At 42.2% G+C, this 17,473-nt stretch overlaps 1 protein-coding gene across 6 annotated transcripts in view; it reads left to right on the plus strand.

Moving 5' to 3' along the window:
* Window positions 1–17,473, plus strand: part of ZMYND8 (zinc finger MYND-type containing 8) — a 1,698,999-nt gene that overhangs the window by 1,390,969 nt on the left and 290,557 nt on the right. For all 6 annotated transcript variants that reach the window (XM_044089914.1, XM_044089913.1, XM_044089918.1 and 3 more), the window contains one exon: window positions 6,183–6,422. In XM_044089914.1, the coding sequence (XP_043945849.1) occupies window positions 6,183–6,422 (240 nt within the window). The remainder of the gene's footprint in view (window positions 1–6,182; window positions 6,423–17,473) is intronic.

Genomic DNA, 17,473 nt, shown 5'->3' on the forward strand with positions numbered 1-17,473 from the left:
AACAACTTTTAAGCCACCTACTTGAAAATAATTTATTAGCCACCTGCCAACATGGCTTCAGACCATTCCATAGCACCACCTCTGCTCTCTTATCCTTTACTGACTGCATTAATAGAAATCGTAGTAATGACACTTTATCCTCAGCCCTCTTTATTGATTTGTCAAAAGCCTTTGACATGGTTAACCACCACCTCCTCATAAACACACTTAAAAACCTGTCATTGGATGCTCTTGCCATACAATGGTTCCAATCCTACTTAAATACCAGGCAACAGGCTGTACTATGGGCAAATACCTTATCTTCCCACCTCCCAGTTGCCATAGGTGTCCCTCAAGGCTCTATATTGGGTCCTCTCCTCTTCTCCATCTTGACAAATAATTTATTAGCCACCTGCCAACATGGCTTCAGACCATTCCATAGCACCACCTCTGCTCTCTTATCCTTTACTGACTGCATTAATAGAAATTGTAGTAATGACACTTTATCCTCAGCCCTCTTTATTGATTTGTCAAAAGCCTTTGACATGGTTAACCACCACCTCCTCATAAACACACTTAAAAACCTGTCGTTGGATGCTCTTGCCATACAATGGTTCCAATCCTACTTAAATACCAGGCAACAGGCTGTACTATGGGCAAATACCTTATCTTCCCGCCTCCCAGTTGCCATAGGTGTCCCTCAAGGCTCTATATTGGGTCCTCTCCTCTTCTCCATCTTCACAAATGACCTCCATTCTGTAATTCCTCAAGCTACCTGTATCCATTATGCAGACGACTCCACACTTATATGCTCAGCCACTTCCTCATCAGAACTTCAGTCCCTAACCCAAAACACCATTAGCATAGTTGAAAATTGGCTTCTACACCGAAGTCTTATCTTGAACCCTAAAAAAAAAATGCTACTATTCACCCCCTACCCATAGAGCCTCCCCACTTAACTTTACTGTTACTTCTAGCAATGAAACAATAATATCTCCTGATCCTACTACAAAACTACTTGGGGTACTTATTGATAATAACCTCACCTTTGAGCCTCACATTAATAACACTATAAAAACAGTGAACAAAAAATTAGGTTCCCTCTACAGAATCAAAACCTTTCTGACTCCACTAGCCAAGACAACTATAGCCCGTACCCACCTTATCTCTACCCTACTATATGCCTCTCCTATCTATACTAAATTATGTAAAAGCAACCTGAATAAACTGTCTACCTCCTACAACAATATTGCCAGATTTGCAGCTGGGTCCTCCTATAGGATCCATCATTGTATCAATCTGAATCAACTAGGCTGGTTAGAATTGCCAAATCTAATACTTTTCAACCAACAATAGTCCATAAGATCCTGTATCAACCTACAAATACACCAATACTCAATACCCTAATCACCCCCTATGATAATCTCAAAACACTACGCTCATCTAACAAATTACTAGTACAAATGGCTAAATCCAATAATTCAGCTGGTGACGCATTGTTCCCTAATACAGTGGGTAAAACCTGGAACAGCCTCCCTAATCACCTAACCTCCCTAGCCTCAGCTCACCTATTTAAAAGCAAACTAAAACCCTACCTTAAATCACACTGGTTATGCCCCTGTGTCAACCCAGACTAACTACCAAACCCTTCCCTAGACACCTATCTTCTCATGAGTATAATCTTGTGTCTTCTCTAATGATAATAAAGTTAATATGACTATACAGCGGACTAATGTCCTGTACATATTTTGAATGATTATCCATAGCCATCTTACACTAGGTCTTCTGGTGAGACTTTACATAATAAGAGTGTCCTTGTACGTACTTTGTATGAATATCCATTGCTGTTAGACACTAGCATTCTTGTGTGACATTTGTGTGTGTGACTTTATAATTAATAGTGTCTTTGACATATTTTATCAGGAATATCCAAAACTGTTTGCACTTGGATTTTTTCATATTCAAATGCTAAATCCTATGAAATGTAATGTATGCCTAAGCTTTGTAATGTACCAATGCCTTTGTATGTACCATTGTGTTTATAAACATTTTGATGTAAGTAGAGCTTTTCTCCCCGGGCCTCCACTGAAAGTGGACATATATCCAGTTTGACTAGCCCGGTCAACAAATGTAAAATAAAATAAAAATAAAATAAATTAAGAATGAAGGCGAAATGAACAACTCACGTGAAACATTATGGTGAGTACATAACTTCTTTTTTGTTTCTCCTGTTGCCTAAATCTCAGAGAAACTACACCAGTAAGCAAGTTTTTGTTTGCAGGCAATCTCCCCCCCCCCCTTCCTAAGGGCAAAAAGGGCGGCAAGTGGGCTTCTCCTGTTAAGGCTACTCAGACGTCAGTGCCTCAGAAGTCTCCTTTTCCAGATAAACCAGATGCTGTCTGATTATTTTATTCTTCCCAACTACTTTCCTCTTTCTTTTCGCCTCTCTTTCTTCCTGTTTGGCTACAGCTTACTCAGGATTCCTGGGTCCTGTACATTATTTGCCTGTGGTATTTCATGTTTTGGAAATCCCTTACCCCTTTTATGAGTATTCCTCAGCCCCCTCAGGAACAACTCTCCTTAGTTCCAGAGGTGCTTCAGGACCCTTTGACTGTGGGTACTATTCAAGAGGTGCCTGTGTCCCAAAGGGGAGGGTTTTTTTTTTAATCCTAGATGTTTCTAGTACCCAGAAAAGAGGGTAATTGGAGATCAGTTCTAGACCTCTGTCAGCTAAACACTTTTCTGAAGTTGCCCTCCTTTTGAATGTTGCCCTTTCAGACTTTGTTCCCTTTTGCTTTCTCAGACTTTTATGGTGTCTCTGGATCTCAAGGTTACTTATCTCCATATTCCGATCCAACCCCATTTTGAGGATATTTGTATGTTTCTCTGTTGCTTCCTGGCATTTTCAGTTCTGTGCTTTGCCCTTTAATCTTCCTGCTGCCCCAAGGGTATTCACCAAATGCCTCGCTCCTGTGATGCTTTTTGCAGGATTCAGGGGATCCAAGTATTTCCTTACTTGGACAATCTCCTGTTTTACGCATCCTCTCAGAGATCCTGTTGCACAATCTTCATGTTGCCATTTCCCCTCTGCAAAGCCTGGGGTTCACAATAAACTTCAAAAAGTCTTTTCTGACTCTTTCTCAGGACCATGTTTTTCTGGGGTGCAAAATTCAGATGGTGCCTATTCTGGCATCCCTGCCTTGTCCGAGGGACTTGACTTTCATTTCCTTCTTTCAAACTCTTCTTTCTTTGGCCTGTATTACAGCTAGGGTCTTTCTGAGAGCTCTGGGATTCATGGCGTCCACCATCCCTATGCTTTCTCTGGCCAAACTCCCCATGAGAATGTTTCAGTGTTTTCTGAAGTTAGTTTGGTTCAGTACTAGGCTAACTGCCCTTTTGGGCCATTTTAAGCCTAGCCAGTTACCCCATGTGAGACTCAAACCTTGCACCTTGTGTCTGTAAGGTAAATACCTTAACCATTATGCCAACTTCCCTCCCTGGTGGAAAGGATCTTCCAACAGGGTGCTATTAAAAACATGTGCATCCCCTAGAATTTATAGTTGCTGTTTTACCTTGTCTCAAGAAGGAACATCACTGTTGGATCCAGCAGTTGTCTCTTAATCCAGGGCTCCCTGTTCATCCCCCTCTTTCCTCTCAGCGGCTGTTCACAGATGCTTTAGACATGGGTTAGGGAGCAGCTTTTGGCTCCCTAAAGGTACAGGGGGTGTGGTCGCCTCTTCAACAGAAAGAGCACGTCAGTGTCAGAGATGAGAGCTCTTCTGCTGTAGCTTCAAGCTTTTCATCATCTTTTATCCCCAGGACCTCTCAAGGTATTTACAGACAATACCATAGTGACTGTGGTATGTAAACAAACAGGGGGGAGAAGATCTGATCTTCTTTCCGGTTGACACTCCTGGTGTGGGATCTTGCTGTCCAGTATCAAGTGACTCTTCAGGCAGTTTGCTTTCCCGCAGATTAAAACATTGTGACAGACACTCTGAGCAGGTCCTTAACTCATGGTGTCGCCTTCTCTTTTTCTTGGAAGTAGGTGTTTCTTTATGCTTTCCCTCTCCTACCCTTCATTCCAAAAGTTCTATTCAAAATTCAACAGGATACTCCCAAAATCTTGTTAGTGACTCCCTTTTGGCCAAGACAGCATTGCTTCCCTCTTCTGCATTTAGCCAAAAGCAATTATCACAAGGTACCTCTCAGGGTGGACCTACTCACACAGGGCAGAGGATCTTTCATCCATCCTAACCTGTCCACTCTTCAACTGACACTGTGGATGATATGATTTTGATTCCACAGAGACACCTTTTTTCTGAGGATGTGCTTAGAATCCTGCAGGAGGCCAGGAAACTTGATACTAGAAAATCCTATTTATCCAAATGGAAGAGGTTTTCTATTTGGTATCTTTCTCGAAACCTGGATCCACTTTCTGTGCATACTCCTTAGGTTCTCTATTATTGGAGTGAATTGCTCAATGCTGGGTTGGCTTACTCTTCTGTTAATGCCCATTCATCAGCTATCAGGAGCAGGAGGGTGATTTTAGGGTTACGGTTAGAGAGTGATAAGGGAACTTAGGTTTAGTGGAGAGGGTTGGATTTTTAGGTTTAGGGAGCTATCTAGGGCTTTAGTGTTAGGGAGTGGAGGTTTAGGATAAGAGAACAAGGACTCTGATTATGAACTAGCTAGGAGTTTTAGGGTTAGAGTTTAGGCTCTGGTAGGGCTGTATAGTTTTGTAAGGCTGGGTCCTGGGAGTTCTACATAGAAATGAGGGATCAGGCTAGTGGGAGTTCAAGCACTTGCTTTTTTAAGCAAGTGGCAGCAAGCAGGTCTGTTACAAGACACTAGCTCGACAAGCACCTGTAGTGGACCTGAAAAATGCCCTTGATTCAATCAACCTGTCTAGTTAACCAATGGAATTAATTGACAGCTCTGTAGCAGTCATTGCAGAAAGCACAAAGCTGAACGAATTTCAGTAGTTTGTGGATTTCCTGTTATACTGGGAGAAGATTTGCATTTTGCACAAACTATTGATTTACATGTCAGCAGTGGGTAACTGTGTAAATAAGAGAGAATTGCAATAGTTATGTCTCGAGTAGATGAGTGTGTAGATCACCATTCTTTGATTGCTGCCAGGTTGCAGGAGTTTTATTCTACTGTTGATCCTCAGGTGGTAGTATGATGCCCTGATTCATAGGTTCATTGTCTGCCCCACCGCACCATTGAGACAAGTGTCTAAATGTACAGATTTCTTGCATTGGCTGGGAATTGAACCCAGATCAATGTCTTGGAAGGCAGCTATGCTCACCACTATACCATCAATGCTACTAACTGGTCCAGTAGTTTGAGGTTGTTGACAGCTGGAGGCAACGTACTATGGATACTTTCTCTGTCCAGCCTAGAATTAGGGGTGGACAAGAGGACTTTTAGAACTTTTTGCAGTGGACTGCACAACAAAAACTTTAGATTTAGAAAACTAGTTTATAACAGTTTAACAGTGTCACTTAAGCATCAACTTTTACAAGTGAAGGATGGGGAAGATGGCAAGAGTCAAGCGGGATAAGTTGATACTTCCAATAGAACAAGTCTGCCTGGGATTACTCTATTTGAAAGGAGTATTTCAGAGCTACACAGGCTCCTATATGTAGCACACACACAAACCTATAATTCAAAGTGGAAAGGGATAATGATGAATACTCTGATATCAACCCTTGATTGGGAAGGCGATGTCTATCCTGCAGTACAAATAAATTCTTGGCTTCTTCCCATTGTGTTACCTTTCCCTGTCTAATTATTTGCTCCCAATGCCTTCATTCTTTTACTAGTTTTCAATAAATTCCAGCCCCCTCTTGTCTATTGTCTTTATCCCTATTTACAGTCATCTCTGTTGGCAGAATCTCCTTTCTCCATTCTCGTGTTGGCTTAGTTCTTAGAATGCTTTCTGCAACTTTACAAATATAATATTCTGCATGGTTATTGTTATTCTCCTTAAGGCTCTGCATCCAAAATCCCAGTCTGTCCTTGTTTCTTGAGCTTCCCCGTTTCATCATTATCCCTTTCCAAAATGGACATGCATTTTGCTATTGTTTCATTTTGCATCATTAATTTTTAGTATCTTAAAGACATTTGGGTTTTGTTTGTTTATACTGTCAGCTGTCTGGATTTTTCCTCATTATTTTCTTTCCATTTTCTCATAGAGCTGACAATGGCAGAAATGAGACAAAGTCTTGAACAAGAGCGAGATCGTCAGATTGCTGAAGTGAAGAAACAAATGGAGGTAGAGAAGCAGCAAGCTGTGGATGAAACCAAGAAGAAGCAGTGGTGTGCGAACTGTAAAAAGGAAGCCATCTTCTACTGTTGCTGGAATACTAGTTACTGTGATTATCCTTGTCAGCAGGCACATTGGCCTGAGCACATGAAGTCTTGCACACAGTCTGGTAAGAGTACACTTTGCAGAGTGACATATTTATCTAGTTGAGGAACACTTTGAAATGTGATCTGATGTCTCTTCTGTCCGTTCATAGGAGCTGGAAGCTGTCGAAGACTGGAGGGGGCAGAAGGTTGAGAGGGGCACTTAGTGATCTAAAAAGGGCAATTTCTTATGACTTATTTACTACCAAAACATAAGTTCACTTGGAGGACATTTTAAGCTTAACCAATTCCTTTTTGGTGCTTTAATTAACATTTTCTGACTGGTCTTACCTATCCCATGGCTGATAATTGTGCATTAGCCCTAGTGAGAATAACTGTGATCATACCATAGATAATTTGAGGAGAACCATGTAAGGGATGCAGCATTAAGGATCTCCCTCTATCCATTAGTGGCATGAGGGGCAATCCTCGAGTACATTTTCTATTACCCATCCTTGGATCCAAGTTGCATTTGAATATGGACGGATGAGCTTTGTTTTAATGTTATGGATAGTCTGTTCTGGAACAGTGGTAGCCTCTGTGATGTATATCCATCTCTCCGCAACATTCAGTTTAGGTACCTGGACTGAGCATTTCTGATGCCATTTAACTTGCTGATGTTCAGTAGGTCAGAGGATGCCTTGTATTCCAGACACGTCACTTCTAAGCACTCTGTAGGATACTGAGTATAGTAAATCTTTGAGGTGGTCCATGCAAGACTTATTGTTTAGGATGTGGTGTCCTTTTAGTAAGGTATCTCTGAAGGTATTCCAGTTGTTGCATGTGGCTGGACAGATACATGCCAAAGTGGGCATTATACAAAATGGATTGACCTAATGAGAGCTTTGTAAAGGGGGACAACAGCTTCTCTAGATCTAGTCACAATCAATTTGTTTATAAGCTGTGCAGTATAGAAAGACCTTCTTATGACTCTGGACACATGTCGTCAAAAGTTAAGTCACTGTACACACAAGTTCCCAAATGACAAACAATTGGGGAAGTTCTCAGAGGGCATTGTTATGATTTTGACACCAGTTATTATTTGGGACAAACCTTCCTGCATGATGGTTAAGTTATTTGGGGATTCAGTAACTGCTCCTAGCTTGCAGTCATCTCAAACTTAGCCGGCCAAAGCCCTTTGGTGTTTCCTTTTACTTTTGAGACATATATGCCAAACAGAAAAAGTCTCAGCACTGAACCCTGGGGGACTCCATTGGTGACTGGTCTCTTCCCCTATTTTGATCTCCTGCAGCCTGTGAGCAAGTTGACAATCCAGCTAGCGATGCAAGTATTTGCTCCTACATTACTCATCTTTTGTACTACACCTGAGTAGGGGATTGTGTCAAAAGGCTTGGCCAGGTCAAGGCAATTTGGTGTGAACTGTTTTACCTTCATCCATTACTTTGGTAACAAGAGTAAAGCTTAAAATTTGCCCATGATTTTGAGCCTTTCACACTTTCCTCTGGGCTGTTTTCAAACACATTTTTAGGGCCATGCATACATGTATGCATTCTTTGGTTCACTTTCCTGATTGTATTAAATTACATTACTTGCATAATACAGCACCAGTTAGAATGTGTTTTAAATTTGTAGTTTTGAACAGTCTTCTAGTAAGCAATGAAACAAAATGCATGAAGCAATAATGACAAAACTACCCATTTCAGAAAATTTCAACCATAAAAGGCCACTCAAAGTTCTGCCATTACAATCCACCAATATCAGTAAATATGCAAAATCCCTGCAGAAGTAAGTCATTTAAATAATTCCACATTAAAGGGATCTCTAACTAATGAAGAGGTTGCTGCTAGGAAATAACTATATTTCATTGTTTCATCTACAAATAAAGTGGCAGTTACCCTTGAAGAATAAATTGCCTATGTTACACTAAAAAAATAAGCTAGTAATATTGCAATAGGGAATGGATGGCAAATAGATAACAGGTTCATAGTTAGTAGGTAACTTCTCCAAAGGAGGACATTCACAGGACTGCAGCATCCACTCCCTTTAAAGTACAACACAGTACAGTATCAGCAATCCATCTGCATACTGCGGGAGTAGAACCCACAGCCTTCTGCATCAAAAGTAAGGCTACTACCTGTTGTGCTACTAACAATGCAAACAGTCTTGGGATAAGCAGCACTAAACTTCTCTTCCCCTGAAGCTCTCAGCTCCTTGTAAAATTTATTTGTTTAACATTTGTTTACTGCAAAGTCAGACTTGGAACAAAGACGATTTTCAGCAGAGGCCCAGGGAGAAATGCTGCAGACACATGTTTTTGTAACATGGGAGGAAACCAGAGCACCTAGAGGAAACCCACACAAACACAGGGAGGACATGCAGACTCCACCCCAGCCGAGAATCAAACCAGAGAACCTCTTGCTGTGAGGCAACAACACTACCACTGCATCATCCACTTCACAGAACTAAATTTCTCAATTTCAGAGCAGAAAAAATCTGGAAAAAGCTCCTTGTATCATCTTAGAAAGTTGCTAAAATAGTGTTTTGTGTTGCCATGTGTTTCCTAAAAAGATAGGAAGACAAACTTAAAAGGCTGCCATTATTTAGTGAATTCTGTTCTCACTGATTTGCCAGAAAACCACAAATTTTAAGAGGAACAGACCAAAAGTATGAGCCAAATATTCTGTGCAAATCTAGACAGTTGATAGCTAACTCAGTGGTGGTGTGGGTAGAGAATGCAGGCCCTTGTACCCGAGGTACAGGGTTTGAGCCTGGGTAATTCTTTACACACACACACACGCGCACCTTGCAGCTAAATAAACAAATGGAGCACAATACCTTGCAAGCTAAGCAGCTAAATAGACAGAGCACAATACCTTGCAGCTTAATAAACAGAGCACAATACCTTGCAGCTAAGAAGCTAAATAAATGGAGCACAGCACATAAAACATGTTCTTGACTCTGGCAGCAGGCTATGTTTAAAAGCATAGTTTTTCCGCACAGTTCAAATTCACGATAGCGTCACCCATGAGTCCTCCGTTGGGTCCTCCTCCCTGTACAGCTGTAAAAGTGTGGGGTGGGGGGCGCTCCCTCCTCCTCGCTGTATGGTTCTGGCACCTATGCATCCGGTCCTGAATGGATGGGTTATTGGATCTGACTTTGGCCACACTTAAGCTTTAGATTCAGTGCTCCTCCCCTTACCCATAGTCCTGTCAAGGGAGAGATACTTCGGATCTCATTTGTAGCTTGTTTGCTACAGATCTGGTCTCCTTTGCTTAGGCTTGTGGTGTAGACAAGTGAGATTTTCCTGGATGTTTTCTCACCTTTCTCTCTTTCTTGGAGTATTATCTCCAGTTCTTAGGACCTTCACTTAACCTTATTAAAAAAAGTTTTATGTATCAAAGGTTTAGATTAAAGTTTGTTTAGATAAGTTAGTTCCCTGCTTCCCCTTCTTAAGTTTCCCATTGGTTCCTTTTCTCTTTTAGTAAGTGGTCAAGTAGAGTTGTTAGGATACCTAGTAGTGTGGTGTCTGTTTAGATTTTTCCTAGCCAAGTGCTTGGTATTTTATTGTATTTGCTATTGGAAATATTGTTGCCTTTCTTCTTTTTTTTTTCAGGATACAGGACTTTATATGTTGTGATGCCTGACAAACCTTCAAATTTTAAGAAATATGTGGCTTGCAGCTATAAAATTCCCAGTTCAGATGCACATGCCAAATGCATGTATTGTGTGGAGGCTGCTCGCCTGGATGAACAGTGCAGCATCTATATATCCTTTAGGCAGAGGGCCCTTGTTGAGAGGAAGAATAAATATTTTCTTAAGGGGCTTCTTCCTGCCTTTGCAAGATAAGTTCCTGTTGCTCACTTCTCTAGTACTACTGCTGCTTCCCCATTGACTAAGAAACTGGCTAACCTCTCAAAGGCTGAAAAAAACGCATAAGAAAGCCAAGGAATATAAGAAAAATCAAAGGAACCCAAAGTCCCTGGATCACTTTCCTTTGTCTCCGGCTCCTAAGATGTTAAAACTCTTGGGTCTGACCTTCATGATGGAGCCTTTTCTGACTGGGCAGGTTTGACTCCTACACTGTTGGAGCCAGGTCCTTTCCCTCTGGACTTTGGTACTGGACAGCTCACCACCGTCTGCTTTTAGCGCCAAGTAGGACCTCAAGACTTTTCTTTCTTGGAGCCATGTCTGATATTGGAAGGGTCTCTGGTTCTGTCTCTCTGTCTGTTTACTTCTCTCTTGGGCTCAGATTCATCCCTTCCCCACAAGATTTCCCCGAGTCCTGATCCTGCTTTCACTATACTGTCAGGACAGCCAGTCTTCAAAAGTCTTGATCCTGTCCACATTGAAGACCCAAAGTCAGCATCCGAGTCTTCTCCAGAACATTCCAGTGCGGAGATTTGTTGGAAATGTATGTGCAAAAGGAGGCACATTGACTCCCTACAGAAGTTTATAACTGAAGGTACTGACTTGGGGGGGGGGGGGTCATGATCCTGTTCCCCCAGGACTTCTAGTTTGGGAAAATTTTAGAACTGCTTAGACAGACGGGGGGGGGGGGGTGGACCTTTGAAGCCCCATTCTGAGAGGAGTCAGTATTTCTTGAAGTTTTGGGGCCTGGCCCATTTACCTCTTGGATGGTCCCCCCACCCCCCTGTGGATGAGATGGAACACTTAATCTCTAAACAGGCATGGAAGGAACTGGATGTGGCTGAACCAATCCCACACAAACCTGACAAATTCATGGTATCACCAAAAGACCATCTTTATTGGAGCAAGGGTGTGACCATTGATTGTACGGTGGTGGAGGTGGACAATAAAAATGAACTGGCTGAAGAGAGTTTTACTGTCCATTCCAGTAACATGGAGTTTGTGGTGTTGGATGGATTTGAGAAATGAGTTTATGCATCAGCAACCTTTGCTTTCAGGGCACTGAATTATTTGGCACACATTACATGCTTTCAGAGAGATTTGACCACAAAGCTGTCCAATCTCTTTTTGAGTCCCTGTCTGCTGAGGAAAGCAAATCTATCAACTTGCATTTGCCTACCCTCCAGTCCTTGTGTAATGTCTCAGTGCATCTCCTCTGTAACACCTCTTAATGTGCCTCTAGAGCTGCGGGCACTGGCATTACTTTAAGGAGGCATGCTTGGATGCTCCAATGCGATTTTGCAGAATATTTTAAATCACCCTTCATCAATGCCCCTTATAATAAATCAGTACTCTTGAACAAGATGACAAGACTGTCTGCCATAGGTATATGATTTTGTACAACCCCCACCCCGAGGACCTTTTCAGGAAGCCAAAAGGGAGGGAAAAGGCTTTGGTTCCAGAAGTCTAAAGGGTTCATATTGAGAGAGAGAGAGAGAAAGACACCTTCCCAAGGAAGAGGGTAGAGCTCTAATGGTGGACGTCATCCCCATAGCAGATGTGGCCCATAGAATCAGAGCTTTGAGTCCCTTCTTCAATAAGCCTTACTATCACTCCTGACTGTTTGCCTGGATGACTCTCTTTGAAGGCATTCGATGGGCATTTATCCCTATATCCTATTGTCTGGACTTTCATCACTCAAGACGTTTGGGTGCAGAGGCTACTCCATCCCCTTCCCTATACCCATGACTTAAGAAACTTCCCAGTATTCCACCCTCCCAAAGGGAAGGAGCAGCATCAGAAATAGAAAAGCTGATAAGAAATTGAGTCATCCAAGAGGTCCCACCAGACCAAAAAGGTTCTGGAGTACTCAATATTCTTTTTCGTGCCAAAAAAGATTGGAGACCTTGGGCCAGTTTTGGACCCAAGTTGCTTGAACAAATTTGTGAAAAAAGAGTCTGGATTGTCACAGTACAGTCCTTGCCCCCATTACTAAGGAAGGATGACTGGATGTGCTCAGTTAATCTGCAGGGCTCCTACTACCACATAGAAATGGACAGACGTTGCAGCAGGTTTCTGACCTTCTGACTAGGAGCCAGTCATTTCCATTTCAGAGCCCTGCCCTTTTCTGGTTTTACCACAGCCCTCTGGGTGTTCCACTAAGTGCATGGCAGTGGTTGTAGCTCATCTGAGGCTACATGAGTTGCCTTACCTGGATGACTGGCTCATGACTGTCCCCTTCAGGGATCTTCTTCTTGAAGCCATAGACTCCTTACTCTTACTTGGCTGCCTTAACTGTAATGCCTAATGTTAAGCAAAGTCCATACTTCACACTGTACAGACTTTAGAATTTATTGGAGCGTTTCTGGATACAAAACTGCTAATCGCCAAGCTTCCACAAACCAGGAATCCAAACATAGACAGATATGCACTTGCTGTTCTTTCATTCCTGAAGTCTCCATCAAAACTGATTTTCCATATGCTAGTTTCAGTATCAGCAGGTATCATCCTGATTTTTTTCTCGCCAGATATCCCATGAGAGTTCTCCAGTGGACCCTGTTGCCGTAGTGGTCAGTCAGACATCAGCCCGTGAATTTTCAAGTTTGTCACAAAGATTTTCAGGTTTCAAATTCAATGATAGCTAGAATCTCTGATAATCTCCCAGGGCCATCCCTTTGTGCTACCTTCTCCACAAGCCACAGTGATCACAGATGCTTCCTGCTTAGGGTGGCATGGGGAGCATTTCATGGAAAGATGGTCCAAAGTACATGGTGACCTGCAGATACCAGTTTTCACATCAACATTTTGGAGGTGAGTGGTCCTGTTAGCATAGCAGGCCTTCCAGGTCACTCTCTCCAGAGACGTGATTTCAATCCAGACAGACAATGTCAGTGGTCTGATACATCAGGAAATGGGGAGGAACTCAGTCCAACTGTTTGCTTTGGGAGTCCATGAAAAGTATGGTAACAGAAGATGTTTTCCTCACTGCTTTCTGATAGCAACATACATTCTGGGAAAGTCCAGTGTTCTTGCAGGTAGATTGAGCAGGTCTGTCCATGTTCCTCATGAATGTTCCCTCAATCCAACAGTGACAGATCACATTTTCAGCCACTGGGGCCAACCTTGTTGCAGTCCTCTTGCTTCCTCCTGCAACACCAAATGCAGCAAAGTACTTGCCCATGTCCCCCAGGAGGGAGAGTAACAGGAGGGTCTCTCTGCTCTCCTGTCATTCCGAAATTCCTTCAGAAAGCATTGACATGAGAGGCCACAGTGATCCTCATTGCTCCCTTTTGGCCCAGACAATTGTAGTTTCCCTTCCTCTGGTCGAATCTGGTCCACCCTCCCTGGGTGTTGGGTACAGCTGCAGATCTTCTCTCACCCATCCAGGGGGCCTCAACCCAACCTTCATGCCCTCAAATTAACTGCATGGTTTCCCCAATGTTAGTGATGGCTAGACAGTTTAAGCTTTCTTCCCAAGTAGTCCACATTTTGAACTCTTTGCAAAGACCCTTCACCAGTAAGATTTATCAAAGCAAGGTGAAAAGATCTTCTGTCTGGGCTTCAAGAAAAAACCTAAATACTTTTTCAGTCCCTCTTCCAGCGATTTGGGGCTTTCTAGCATCTCTCTTTCACAATGGAGTCAGCTACTGCACTTTTAATGTGGAATTAACAGCAGTTACCTCTCTTGGACTGTCCAAAGAATTTCTTAGGAGTGCTTTCCTTCTTTGGCCACCACTCTGAGATCCATCCCCTCCTTGGTACATTACTATTTTGTTACAGGCCTTAACTGGTCCTCCCTTTCAACCTGCAGCCAAAGCTGACTTAAAATTCTTGGCAAGGAAAACAGTTTTTAATAGCCATCACCTCTGTGAGGAGGTTTCCAGAATTCACATCTTATATAGTAAACCTCCTTATCTGTTTTTTCATAAGGACAGAGACACTAATCTTTCTTTTTTTCCAGAAGTGGCTTCAGTGTCTACTCCGTCTTTCAACCTTCCTGTTTTCTTTCCAAATTTCTCCAGTAAAAAAAAAAAAAAAAAAAAGAGTACACGGTATAGTTGCTGGATGTTCATAGACAGGTATGTTTTTATTTGCATCGTACTAAGAAGATTAGAGAGACTGATCATTTGTCTCCTTTTCCTCATCCAAACTGGAAAAAGGACAGTCTGTAGTGACACTTTCCTGCTGGTTATCTGATTGTATTTCCCATGTTTGCACAGAGCTTATCCTTACCCAAACCTCTTAAGAATCATTCAGCTAGGTCTGTGGCCATATCTACGGCCTTTTTCTCCAGAGTATCACTTGATGAAATATGTGCATCTGCAACTTGGTCCACTATCCATATCTTCATTTCTCACTATAAATGGGATTTACTGTCAAAGTTGAGAGCCTCCTTTGTTTCGGCTGTACTCCAAAATATCCATCCCTGAGACCTCCCATGTCTACTAATAGCTGGAGATACGAAGGTTATTTACTTAACATAACAGTAGATCTGTATCTTCCATCCTTCCTGACTCTCCCCCCTTCCCCTTTCCCTGAGTTATTTTTCCCTTGACTCCTTGAGTAGCTGTTCTGAACTACCTTGGCTTAACAGTGTACTTTTCTAGTCTTAGCCTTGGCAGCTGGTTTCTTTATACTGTGTGACTTTTGGTTTTAGAAGCTTGAGGGCAATATCCTTTAATCTGGCATGAAGACAACTCGATCTGAGGTGTCTCTTTCCTTGTAGGGGATTATGGGTAAGAAGGGGAGGAGCTTGAGGACTGGCTCCAAAGCTTGAGAATGGCCAGTGTCTGATCCATGTCGGATCTGCTAACCCATCCGTTGAGAAAGGATGGTAAAAGACAACACAGATCTATCATCATGGTAAGTATGTAACTTTCATTTTTATAATATTAATTATACATCCCTGCTGTGGTCAGTAACTTTTAATTGACTGGTGCTGAAGGGAGCCCTTAGGAAGCATTTGCTAAGTAAAATTCTGCATCACTGGGTCAGTAACCCTTCAAACTTCAATAGTGCCCAACATGATGCATCTACACAGATGAGCTGAATCTTTTAACAGCTTTTATGATCAAGATACTATAATTAAATAAAAAACATTTATTTTTCATTGCCTTAGCCCTCAGGAGTTTACTGTAATCACATCATTAGCTTATGTTATTGGCTGTACATTTTCTGACTTCCCATCTACCTTTGTTACATAACTCCAGTCCATCTGGCCCACAATGTGTGTTTTTTTTTTTCTGTCTCTCTTCTTTATTCTAGCCAGCTTCAAATTTTCTTTTCTTCCTCTGTTTTCATATTTCTTCATAACAGTTATGGATGTTATTAGTTATTCAGATCATCACCAAAGGACTTTTAAGGCCTACAGTCCCGTATGTGTTTGAATATTGACTAGGAATCCAACGTTTTAACTGATGTCACCTTCATTGATTTGTTTTTAGTAATTATAGTCTGTGGTGTAGTATTCTGTTCCTTCATCCTAAATTCCTAACAGTAAATTTTCCCTTTACTTCCTTATCTGCTAATAACATGTATTGCTGTCTGTGGCCACTGGGTGGTAGGCGATCCAACCTAATAAGCTGCAGGGAAGGAGCCCAGTTTTTTCAGCCCTGTCATGGAGTCAGCAACTCAACTTGAATTTTTTTTCCCCGGGAAGTATTATTCCTAATTTAAATTTTTTGACAGTGGATGAGTCAAAATGTTTTTTGTTCTTATGAAGAAAGAACTGAGTGGTCTGACAATTTGTTACCATAAACTATTTGAACATAGAGTAGTTGACTCTTGCAGTGAGAGTCTTTCATATTTTTCATGGAATATTTTTTCTTATTTTTTTCTCTCTGGTCGATGAAAGAGCACTTAATGTGAGGGCTGAAATGTTTGCGACTGTTCAGTTTCCATTTACTTGATTTTCCTTTACATGTAAAGAAACTTTGTGATGTTCTTCATTCCACATTGCTGCAGTCCTAACAATTGGGTAGTCCGCTGTCCCAGTCGGCCCGAATACCAAAGTATATGGCTGACGTCGGTCAAGGCGCATTAGTCTGACGTCAGGACGTCAGGGTACTAATGCGCATGACCGACGTCATATCCTCAGTCTTTTTTGCCGCATGGTCCGATGCAGAAGCAGTTTTGCGAGTGCAGGTTGGCGTTCTGAAATTTTCTGAAGTCGGAGTTTCAGACCGAATCAAAGTTGGCTAAGTACCCGTTGGGAATATTTTGGTTTTTCTTGCCTCAGTATTTAACGGATGTCAGAAAAAGTGAATAACTGTATTTCTTGTGGGAAACAGATACCTCATAGGGATTACCATACCTTGTGTATACCTTGTTTAGGGCCTGAGCACGGCGTTGTTGGATGCCGCTCTTGTGCTAGATTTAACAAACGCACTATTAAGAGAAGGTTAGACTGTGCCAGGTTAGTTTTGGGAAGCGTTGTAATTATAAAATGCCGTCGGATGCTCCGGCGCCGCTTCGTCAAAAGCGCAAGGACAAAGCAGCAAAGCCTAGATTGGAAGAACCGACAGTCCCGGACGTCGGTTCTTTAGAAACTCAGTGGAGCCGGAGGTTCTGCCAGGAGTTTCTTTGGAGTCTCAGGAGAGACTTTACTGTTACAGGATGTGTCCTCTCAGGAGGTAGGCCAGGCTGAAGGGGCTTCTCAGGTGGCTGTTCTTCCCTCTCTTCCTAAGGTGGTTAGAGCCTCCCTTCTGTTTCCAAGGCTTCTTTGAGAGGCAGGCCAGGTTTAACTTCAGTGGGGTTTCTCCTAGCTCTTCAGGATCTTTGCCTAAGAAACATATGCTTAAAATGGCAGAGGATTTGATTACTATGATTAGAGGTTCTATGCCCCCTCCTGATAAGAGGCCTAGGGTGGAACCTGAGTTTGAGAGTTTTGAGCAGTGTTCGAGGCTTCTGAGTCTTGACTGAAGACTTGCAGGAGTATCCTCCTTATTCTGATTCTGATGTGGATGATTCTACTCCTTCAGCTTCTCCTCCTGAGGATTTTTCATTTTCAGAGACTCTTCATTCCATGAGGGAGCATTTTAAATGGGAAGGTCAAGATTTCTCTGATTCCAGGAAGAGGCTTAGGGAATTCTTATTTTTACCCCAGCATAGGCCTTTAGCTATACCTCCTGTTCTGAATGTGGTGGAAGATGTTTTTGCAGAGGCTTCCCTGAACCCTGATTCTTTGCCTCCTGCCCCAGTTAAACCAGATAGGTACTATAGGGTGCCTGAAGCTCATAAGTATCTTTTT

Source organism: Protopterus annectens, chromosome 12.part0 (assembly GCF_019279795.1).
Source record: "Protopterus annectens isolate FY-2018-M chromosome 12.part0, PAN1.0, whole genome shotgun sequence".
NCBI classification, from domain to species: domain Eukaryota; kingdom Metazoa; phylum Chordata; order Ceratodontiformes; family Protopteridae; genus Protopterus; species Protopterus annectens.